The sequence below is a fragment of the Ursus americanus genome, chromosome 5, assembly GCF_024610735.1.
Source record: "Ursus americanus isolate L20-20 chromosome 5, mUrsAme1.1.p, whole genome shotgun sequence".
Lineage (NCBI taxonomy): Eukaryota > Metazoa > Chordata > Mammalia > Carnivora > Ursidae > Ursus > Ursus americanus.
In genome coordinates, this window is record NC_142131.1 from 84,678,668 (window position 1) to 84,690,768 (window position 12,101).

General features: G+C 36.6%; 1 protein-coding gene across 1 annotated transcript in view; it reads right to left on the reverse strand.

Annotated features, from left to right (window-relative positions):
• The window catches only part of LOC148110174 (erythroid membrane-associated protein-like), a 71,707-nt gene extending 62,165 nt beyond the window's left edge, over positions 1-9,542 (reverse strand). The window contains exon 1 of the mRNA XM_087862473.1: positions 9,143-9,542. Within this exon, the coding sequence (XP_087718599.1) occupies positions 9,143-9,542 (400 nt within the window). The remainder of the gene's footprint in view (positions 1-9,142) is intronic.
• Positions 9,543-12,101: the final 2,559 nt, after the last annotated feature.

The following is a 12,101-nucleotide window of genomic DNA, read 5'->3' on the forward strand; positions in this document are numbered from 1 at the left end:
TTCTTTCACATTTCCAAAATCAAGGTCTCTTTCTAATTATCTTAAAACAGTGTGATTTCCCAAACTAAAGCATTATAGAAATGACACTCCACTGTTGATAAAAGATCATACAAATATTTATCTACTATAGGAAAGTATATTGTGGTTTGGTATTTTTCTATGAAATGGGAACATAAAAGAAATAAGATATAGTGTCCTTGGGAGTCTATTATTCTATCTGGGAAAACAGTGAAACATAATCACAGTAATGCATGAGTGAAGAGGGCACATAACAGATTGGGTTGAAGACACCTTCCTGGGAAGATAAGGTGAAGAATCGAGGGACCAGTAGGAAACACTTAGTGACAGGAAAATAGAACAAATGTGTCAATAACAGACTGCAAGGGGTATAGCTTGGTTGAATATGTTCAGAGAATTAATGTGGGGTGGGAGGATCTGGAGACAAGGAAGAGAGGGATGAAAGACAAAGCTGGAGAGATAAGAAAGGACAAGAGATAGAATGTTGTTGACAAGGTGAAATACTTCAAATGAAGATATCTGCATATACAGGAAGTTGGAGATAATTTGGGCAAACATTCTTTGAAAGATTACTTTGGATAGGCATAAAGAGTAGATTGGAATGTCTGAGCTCTTCTCTGCCTGTGATATTAATTACATTAGTTAATACTCATAACAATTTCACGAGGTAGACATTAATATTACCCATATGTAACAGATGGGAACTGAGCACAGGGAGCTCAATAGTTACCCAAGATCATGAATCTGGGAAATAGCTCTGCCCAGATTCAAATTCAATTTGACAGATGGGAGAAAACACCACCATGTTGCGAAAAATGGCTTTCCCTGGCAGTGGGATCCGAAGTTTAGGAGGAACTTTGAAAGGATCCTCAAAATACTCTTTCACCTTCTGAATGTTCTTGTGCATTCATGTATTAATTTGTATAAAGTATGACAATGATGTTTCTGTCACAAAAAGAAATACAAGAACAAATATGAATTTTTACGTGTTCTCCAAATTAAGAGTTATAAAATGGATAAATTAGAATATACTTCTCAATCTGTCAGTAATAAGTCTTTGTCAGTAAGATCTTCTCAATTAGGAGTGATATATCAAGATACAGACTTTGAAGGAAACTGACCTGCTATGGAAACATGCACTTCCTTCTCTACTCTGAGTATTAGGTTCCTTATAACACAGGACACTTTTGCTCTTGAACTTTTAGCCACTGTGAGAGATGATTCCACATGAAAAAGTCCATTTTTTTCTATTTTCTTTGTCTCAGAAGCAGGTGCCAAGTTCAGTCCGTGATGGTCCCTCCATTGCACCTCAGGCTCTGGATACCACCCTGTGGATGTGCAGGTCAACTTTATTTCCCTCCTATTTCCAGGCTCAATGTGAATATTAGGAGCCATACCTGAGACTAGAATAGCAAAAGAGAGAGAGCGAAATTAAACTTCTCCAAGCATTTCTTTGCCATTTTACATTTTATTTATCTCTTATGAAACTCAGTTTTCTTATTTATAAAAGTGGAAGTTAGAAAATTAGGCACAAAGAACTTTGGAGAAAACAAACCAGCTGTATCAACATTTAACAAAGTATTCAAATGCCCAGCATGTGTGTATTGTTTTATTTTTGCCTCACTCCTCTTTGAAATTTTACTGATTATTTTATCTGATGATTTGTAGTAGTAGTAGTAGTAGTAGTAGTAGTAGTAGTAGTTAGTCATCATACAGTACATCATCATATTTTGAGGTAGTGTTCCATAATTCATTGTTTGAATATAACAACCTGTGTATCATGCAATACATGCCCTCCTTAATACCTATTATTGTACTATCCCATCCCCCCACCTTCCTCCCTCTAAAACCCTGTTGGTTTCCTGGACTCCATATTCTCTCATGGTTTGTCTCCCCTCTGTTTTCACCCCCTTCATTTTTCCCTTCCTTCTCCTACTGATCTCCCTGATATGCCTTATGCTCCACAAATAATTGAAATCATATGATAATTGTCTTTCTCTGCTTGACTTATTTCACTTAGCAGAGTCTCCTCCAGTTCCATCCATGTTGATGCAAATGTTGGGTAATCATCCTTTCCAATGGCTGAGTAATATCCAATTGTATATATGGATCACATTTTCTTTATCCATTCGTCTGTTGAAGGGCATCTCATCTCCTTCCACAGTTTGGCCTTTGTGGACATTGCTTCTATGAACGTTGGGGTGCATATGGCCCTTTTTTTCACTACAACTGTATCTTTGGGGTAAATACCCAGTAGTGCAATGGCTGGGTCATAGGGTAGCTCAATTTTTAACTTTTTAAGGGACCTCCACACTGTTTTCCAAAGCGGCTGTACCAACTTGCATCCCCACCAACAGTGTAAGAGTGTTACCCTTTCTCCACATCCTCTCCAATGTGTGTTGTTTCTTGCCTTGTCAATTTTTGCCATTTTAACTGCTGTGAGGTGGTATCTCAATGTGGTTTTGATTTGAATATCCCTAATGGCTAATGATGTTGACTCTTAAAGTTGGGTAGAAAAACACTCTATCAAATAACTTACAACCTCTAAATGTAATGGCACACATCAGTTAGTGGTTTTCTGTGGCATATTGCTAATCATTCTCCAAATGTTTTATTCCATAATTCTAAATGTGTTATTTTTAATAAGAACTTCTTATGATGTTGGGAACATTACCAATATAAATGTGGTTCAAATAAAGTAGGTAAGGGTAGCTACTGAGCACCTCAATATTGTTAGGAACTGAATTTCATATTTTAATCAATTAAATGTGTACCAACTAAATTTAAATTTATTTTTTAAAGATTTTATTTATTTATTTGAGAGAGAGAAAGCATGAAAGTGGGAAGGGCAAAAGGGAGAAACAGACTCCCTGCTGAGCAGGGAACCCAATGCCAGACTCCATCCCAGGACCCTGGAATCATGACCTGAGCTGAAGGCTCATGCTTAAAGGACTGAGCTACCCAAAACCCCCAATTTAAATGTAACATGTATGTAGTACCTACCATTTTGCATAGAACAATTTGGGGAAATAATGTAAGTTTTAGCTGTGGATATGTCAGCCCAGGTTAAGAACGCATGTTCCAATCCCCTTGCAATTAGGAGTGGCTTTGATAGGCTGGTGAAAGTGTTTGAAATGAAAATAATGTGTGTGCCTTCTAGAATATTGCCCTCAAAGAAAGGAGATGCACTGTTCCCTTCACTTTTTCTCCCTTCTCAAGGACTGGAGCACACAGAGTGGCTGTGAGCCATCTTCAAAATGGATTATGTGGATGTGGTAAAACATCAAGATAAGAAATGTGTAAACCTCACAGAGTCTAGGAACTCTTCCAGTTCTAGGCTCCTTTCTCCCTTTAACTCAGAAAGATTCTGTCTTCTGAAGTTCAGTGAATAGTAGTGCAACATTCCACACAGTATTACGTAAAGTAACTAGTCTACAACAACAACAACGATGACGATGACGATGACAACAAGCACAGCAATAAGATCAAATTTACTGGGATCAAATTACCCTTGTTGTGGTTTGAATTATGTCTTCTAGAAAGATATGTTCAAGTCCTAACTGTCAGTATCTGTGCCCTTATTTGGATACCATTTTGTATGTAATTAGTAAAGAGGAAATAGTACTGGATTAGGGTGAGTCCTAATCCAAAATGACTGTGATCTATAAACAGAAAGAAACTTCGACTCAGAGAAACAGGGAAATTGGCCCTGTAAAGATAGAGCCAGAGACTGGAGGGATCCCAGCAGAGTCTAAGGCATGCCTGGCGCTACCAGAAGCTAGGAAAAGCAAGGAAGCATTCTCTTCAGATGCTTCTTTGGGACGATAATCCTGATGACAACTATATTGTGTACTCTGGTCTCCAGGACTGTGAGAAATTAAATGTTGTTTTTAGGCCATCATATTTGCAACAATTTGTTATGGCAGTCCTATTAAGTTGTGGAGGAAAATTATCTAATGTCATCTGATGTTGCATTGATGACCAGACTCAGAAAACACCAGGAGGAGGTGACTAGTCAATAGCTTGCTGCACCAGTGATGACCTCACTGGCATAGTAGTGACCTCCAGTGCTGGTACTGATAAATGTTATCCTCAGAATACAATACCTTTGAGAATCAGTAGAGCATCATGGTTATGAGGATAAGCTCTAGAGTCAAAGTTTACATTTGTCCTGGTACCAGTGACCGTGTAACAAATGACCCAGTCTCTCTATACCTCTATTCCCTTTTTGTAAAACAAAAATAAAAATTATCTCTACTCATATAATGTGTGTAATGATTACTCCATATAAACTGCTTATTAGGTTTTAATAAATAATTTTATTAATCTTTAATAGTTAATCACTTAAAAATACAAAAGAAAGATGGTTTTCATTTTCTGAGATCTTTCAATTTGAAAGACCATCCCATTGCATTTCATGTATTCAGGAAGTGTCAATGTGGGTGGGAATATCCTAAAGACAAAAAGATATTTAGCAGGTCTTTGCACATAATAAATGCTTCATCAGTATCTTATTTTCTGGAGAGAGAAATGTAATGTTGTACTTCAAACTATGGCATTCTGCTTACCTTATTAGATGAGGGCTAGGGGTAAAATATATTGTGTAGGTTCAGCATCAATTAAAAATAGGAATGGGGATTAGGCGAGGCAGGTACGGATATTTTTAGAAGATTGAAACATTTATTCCATATGTTGCCTTAGCCATTAATGATATAATTTAAATATCAAGTCAAAACTGAGGGGTCAAAGTGGAAAAAAAAAAAGATTGCCAGCAGGAGAGGACACCAGGTCACCATGGTTCTTCTACTATTGTGGATTTCTAACTGGCATGCTTGAGGCCTGGACTGTTTCTGACATAGCACAGGCTGACTTGAATACATTCTTTACCTATTTTGAGAGTCTGGGATTTTCATTGTCTTATGGCCATGGTAGGGAGAGAAAACCTATAGTGTCCACCATTACAAGATTTTGTCATCTAATATCAGGGCCTTCAATTTTATTTCTTATCTCTTAGAGAATATTTTAGTTAGGTTTAGAACCTATACTTGTGATTCCCCTAAGAGTCATTGACTAATGCATTTGCTTTCCTGTACCCTGGAACTATCAAACTAGGTAGACAGTAGAGGACAGGGATCATTATTGATTTTAAGTAGAATTTAATGTTGGTATTCACTGAGGTTCTGGATTCTGCAGAAATTATATTACCCACACCCCGTGGATATTTAAACAGCACAGGGAATGTGTTGGCTCTGTGTTGACTGAAGGTATCAAATAATCTTTTCTTTAGGAGACAGTGTAGGGCTGTGGAAGTCCCTGCAGAGACTGCATTTCTATCAGGAACTGGGTACCATTTTGGAGCAAATGTCACTCCTCCAGAATGGAGAAATGGGTTAAAGAAATGCATGCCAGACTATGGACTCTGAGAAACAAACTGAGGGCTTCAGAGGGGAGGGGGGTAGGGGAATGGGATAGGCTGTTGATGGGTAGTAAGGAGGGCACGTATTGCATGGTGCAGCAGGTGTTACATGCAACTAATGAATCATTGAACTTTACATCAGAAACCAGGGATATACTGTATGGTGACTAACATAATATAATCAAAAATATTATTATAACAAAAAAAAAATAAAATAGGTTTTTGCTGCAAAAAAAAAAATGCATGCCAGAAATCACAGTAACTAAAGGAATCAGAAGAAAACACGAGGTCTCTTGTTAGAAAACATCAAGGACTCTATCTGAAGATCTGGAACAGGTGAAACTCCCAATGACACACAGCATCAGACACTACTTTGCATTGGGTATGGGTGTAGGACAGAAATGGATCCAACCCAGAAAAAATAACACAAGGTCATAAATAATTCACCGGGAGGAGGTGAGACCATTGAATCAGCATGGGACTTTATTTTTCTGATTTATAATGACTAAGAACAGCAGGTAAAAAATGAGATGCCTCCCACTTAATTCACAAAATGTGGCAAAAAAGCAGCCCAGTTGGAAAACATTTAAAGTACAGCCCCCTACAATTAGGGAACACAGAAGTCTTTATTTGGATTCTTCAGAACAAACATAATCACTTATTATGTCAATATTTATATACAAGTTTATATTAAATAAGGCAGAGGGAGATACAATTTCCTAAGAATTTAAAGTGCATCTCTTTTCATTAATTTGGAGTGCATCCCATGGGTGCCCTGTGAATGGATGCATCTGCAAATATTGTATTTATTTGGAATATAAAATCCAGATATTTCTATTACCCACAGAGAACATGAAAAAGTGAACCAAATTCCTTTGGATGTTGTGGGGACTTCTGGGCCTAGTAAAAAGTTGGGTGGAATTCATGGCTATTGATGTAATACATATCTGCAGGGCAAATTAAGAAGATCACCATAAGCTTTATCTTAGTTTTATTTTAAAAAATCTGCTTGGGTATCAAATACAACTTCCCTTGCATATATGATTTGGAAAAATCAATGAAGTTATGTAACAGATAACCTCATCTACAAGATATAAGAGACTGTAAAGTAGTTTGTAGAAAGTGTGTCAATTAACCATTGTTGGAGCTGATAACAAACTCATACAAAAGCACAATGTCAGAGTTTAGTGCCAAAAGCTTCAAGACAGGAAATGCACTCTTCTAATGAATCTGGGGTAAAATTTAAAATGGAAAATAGTGAAAAGTTGTTTTGTATTTAGGGATAGAATTACTCTGTACAAAGAACAAGTAAATGCGAGATAAAGAAAATTGAGCTGATCCTGAGAAATGACATGTTGTTCACTGAAGAATCGGTAGTAACAACTGGCTCTCAAATTCAAAGACCCTGATAAGGGTTTACCCAAGGTTTGGAAAATGTCTGTGGGACTTCTAGAAGGGGATGTCTAATACAAGGATTGCTTCAGAAGTTATCATAATGAGTGAATGATCCCTGCTCTAAAGGAAAACTTTGTGAATGGGTGAACATAATTTCTCATTCATCAGTCCTAGTGCCTGGTTAAATGCCTCCAGTTTTAGTGACATTCATTTGCATATGATAGAGACTGGAGATGAGGAACTCCACATTATTTGCCTAAACATGTAGATTTTCTGGGGCACCTGGGTGGCTCAGTCAGATAAGCATCTGCCTTCAGCTAAGGTCATGATCCCAGGGGCCTGGGATTCAACCCTGCCTTAGGCTCCCTACTTGGAAAGGGAGGGGAGCCTGCTTCTCCTCCTCCTCCCTAGTGCTCTCTATCACTATGTCTCTCTGGCTCAAATAAATAAATAAAATATATTTTTTAAAAATGATGCATTCACCATCAGGGAAATTCAAATCAAAACCACATTGAGATACCACCTTATGCCAGTCAGAATGGCAAAAATTGACAAGGTAGGAAACAACACATGTTGTAGAGGATGTGGAGAAAGGGGATCCCTCTTACACTGTTGGTAGGAATGCAGGTTGGTACAGCCACTTTGGAAAACAGTGTGGAGGTCCCTTAAAAAGTTAAAAATTGAACTACCCTATGATCCAACAACTACACTACTAAGTATTTACTCCAAAGATACAGACGTAGTGAAGAGAAGGGCCATATGCACCCCAATGTTCATAGAAGCATTATCCACAGTATCTTAAACTGTGGGAGGAGCTGAGATGCCCTCCCACAGACAAATGGATAAAGAAGATGTGGTCCATATATACAATGGAATATTACTCAGCCATCAGAAAGAACGATTACCCAACATTTGCATCAACATGGACGGAACTGGAGGAAATTATGCTAAGTGAAATAAGTCAAGCAGAGAAAGACAATTATTATATGGTTTCACTCATTTGTGGAATGTAAGAAAGAGCAGGGAGATTGTAGGAGAAGGGAAGGAATAATGAAGGGGGGGGGGTAAACGGAAGGGGGAATGAACCACAAGAGACTATGGACTCTAGGAAACAAACTGAGGGCTTCCAAGGGGGGATGGGCTAGCCCTGTGATGGGTATTAAGGAGGGCATGTATTTCATGGAGCACTGGGTGTTATACGCAAACAATGAATCATGGAACACTACATCAAAAACTAATGATGTACTGTATGGTGACTAACATAACATAACAAAAATTTGTAATTAAAAAAAATGATGCAGATTTTCTCTAAACCCAGGAAGGAGTCTCAGGAGGCAAGTATTCTTTCCCTGACTCTGCAGAAATTCTATTAGGGGATGTGTGCATCAAAGTCTCTGTTGACAAAACTTTGACTCAAAAAGCTGTTTAAAACTTGCAAGCAAGTCTCTTTGCAATAGCCCCCTTTGTTTAATGAAGAATTATATAAGAACCCACCCTTTATTATATAAATGTGGATTAAGGATTACTTAGGGCATATGCAGAATTGTCACTAAATTCTGAGCATTTGCAAACAGGTTGGGGAGTTCTGGAGGAGAAGATTTTCCTGCCTTTGGGAGAAAGGTCAATATTATTGGCTCCATCTGAAGGACTGGGTTAGTTTCTCTTAATGCCCATTATAAATAAAGTGATACTGAAACTCATCATCAGAGTTCAGTATAAGGTCCTGCAATGTTTGTAGAGAAAATGCTGATTTATGGCTCAGTGTATGGTTGAATTAAAGTCCTTCCTTAACTTTCATTCTGGCAGTACAGTTTTTTGTTTTATTTTTGTTTTGTTTTGATGGTTGAAAATATCTGAGAGGGAGTGAGATCTAAGGGGACAAACTATCCAGGGATCTCAATAAACAAGGATGTCACACTGAGAGTCAGCAGGACCACATCTGACTGGGTGATTGCCAGCATGGGCAACAGCAAGGTGCAGAAAAAGCCTGTTAGCAGGCTGGTGAGATTCCTTCAGCCTCTGTTTACTTCCTTCTGCATTTCTGAATAGAAACTAAGATAAATACTATAATTCCTGTTCATTCTTTCCTTCAAAGTAATTATGTTGGAATAAAAAGATGTAAATATATTTTTACTACAGCCAGAGAACGTTGGGACAGATTGATTGGGATTAATTTTACATATCTAACTATCTTGGCATTCCATCATAGTGTTTGCATGGATTTAGCTACCTCTATCCATATACACAGATACTTTAGACTGGTGATGGAAAAATAATACAATTTGTGTAGGAATTTTCATTGCACAGACTCACCTGTGACCAACACTTGGAATTGTGCTTCATTGTAGTATGTGGAACTTTCAAAGAAACACACATACTCCCCTTCATCTGAAGGTTGAATGGGTTGGATCTTTAGGGCAACATGCCCTTTGGTAATATTCTCCTTCAGGAACTCTGTCCTCCCTTGGTACTCTGGCCTCTGTTGTTCCATATGATCCTGAGAATCCCTATAACGATGCACCAGGCCAAAAGGATCATTCCGGTACCATTTCACTTCCATGTTCTGAGCATCCACTGATGGGCTGAGCTGGCAGGACAACACAACCTCTTCCCCAACCAAGGCAATGACTGGTGCTCCAGGTCCTATCACATGGAATTGCCCTGGAAGTAATTTTGAAAATAATAGAATCATCACTGAGACTATGACAGGCATGATTGTGACCATCTAATCAGTAAACAAAGAACAGGCTAACTGACATAGTGAACTGTAGCCAATTAATGAACAGAACTAAAATAAGGACTCACAATACACTATTAGTGTAAGAGATAGTAGAGGACATGATGCCAATGTGCAGCGGTTCATGTGATCTTGACAAAAATTTAATTGCTTTTCCCTTTGCCTAGGCTGGAATTCTAATTATATAAATCTCATTATTTATCCCTTATAAATATTCCATGTGTTATAGAATATTATTCTAATTTAACAGATAAGAATATCAAGTCTGTCAAAAAATAATACATAATGGAGTCAGTGGTTAATGAATTGAGTGAATGATAAATTGCCCCTGCATATGTAATTACAAAGGCACAAACTGAGAATTCTAATAGCAACCAAATATTTCCTTCTTTAAATCTTGTATTAACTAACATACTATAATCTACTATTAAAATGAAGTTGTTGTGTTAAGAAAAAATAGAACACTGTAATATATTACCATTTTAGAAAATAAGTGTGAGATACTGTGTACAACATAAATTTTCTGGAACATTACTATAGTTTATCTCAGAATAGGCATAGTGAGTAACTATAGGTTAAATACAAATCTGAAAGAAGTTGAATTTTGCCTGGTTTAAATATTTTAAAAGGTTACATAGTCTTTTGTTCTAATATTGAAATTAACATATTTCTTTCTTAAGCTTCTAAGGGTATCATTTAGAAATGTAAACATCAAAAGCGATAGCATTCCTGTCTCACTGTCACTATGTATGCTTAACCTAGACACACATGGTTCCAAGTTCTAACTGCTTGCTTGTCATACATGTAAGGAAAGCTCAATTTTTCTTTTATATAGAAGCAATTAACTAACACAGATAACCCCCTAATTACTAGATAAATTTTAAATGATGTATAGCTAAAAGTACTGTCAAATTCTTTTTACTTAAGGACACATTTTTGTTTTTACTTTACTTTCTTAGCTTTATTGGGTTATAATTGAAATATAAAAATTGCACATATTTAATGCACCTTGATGAGCTTGGACAAGTTTTTTGTTATATATTTTGGGATGTGCATGTAATGGATCGAACCAGCTTCATTGGAAAAGGGGATGAAATTTCTTTCTCTATTGCAATTTCACTGATTGAGTGTTACATGATCAATTTCATTAGCAGATTGCTTACAATGGACATTGCAGTCTGGTTTGGAGCTTATTATTAATAAAACAATTCATTTCTTTTTATTGAAGATTAATTGACATACCTACCATATTGTATTAATTCCAGATGTACACCATAGTGATACATTAAGAAATGTTCACCAAAATGTCTACTTGCCATCACTGTACAATGTTGTTAAAATATTATTGACTATATTCCCTATGCTGTATATTACATCCTTATGTCTTATTTTATAACTGGAGGATAGTACCTCTTAATCTCTGGCATTTCTCATCCATTATTCCATCCCCTGACCTCTGGCAAACATCAGTTTATTCTCTATATCTATGATTCTGTTTCTGGATCATTTGTTCATTTGTTTTCTCTTGTTTTGTTATTAGATTCCACATATAAGTGAAACCATATGGTATTTGCCTTCCTCTCTCTCACTGATATAACTTGACATAATACCATCTAGGTCCATCCTTGTCACAAATGGCAAGATGTTTTTCTTTCCTAAGGTTGAGTATCATCCATTGTGTGTGTGTGTGTGTGTGTGTGCATGTGTGTGTGTGTGTGTTTGTGTGTGTGTGTACAACTTCTTTCTTTACCTATTTACTATTCACAGATTAGATTGCTTCCATATCTTGGCAATTGTGAAAAATTACTACAATTTATATAGGAATGCATATGTCTTTTCATATTAGGGTTTTTGTTTTTCAAATACTTAGAAGTAGACTACTGAATCATAAGATAGTTCTATATTTTTTAACTTTTTGTGGTGCATCCATACTATTGTCCATAGAAGTTGCACCAGTTTACATTCCTGCCAAAAGTGCATTAGGATTTCTGTCACTCCAGATCCTCACCAAACACTAGTTATTTCTTCTCTTTTTTATACTAGCCATTCTGACAGGTGTGAGGTAGTGTGTCATTGTGGTTTTGATTATTTCCCTTGTGGTTAGCGATTTCTAGCATACTTTCATGTGTCTGAAGGCTATCTGTGCGTATTCTTTGGAAAATGTCTACTACCCAGTCCTCTGCACATTTTTTTTGTTTCATATTTTTCCCATTGATTGATTTGTATGAGTTTTAATACATTTGGATGTTACCACTTATTGGGTATATAATTGACAATACCTTCTCCAATTCAGTATGTTGCCTCTTTGTTGTTTTGATTGTTTCATTTCCTGTGCAAAATCTTTTTTTAATTTAATGTGGTATTATTTATTTTTGTTTCTGTCATCTATGCCTGAACAAACAGATCCAAAAATATCACTGAGTGGTATCAAAATACTTATCACCTATACTTTTTCTAGGAGTCTTAGAGTTTTCCATCTTATATTTAAATCTTTAAACTATTTTTAGTTTGTTTTTGTATAGGGTGTAAGAAATG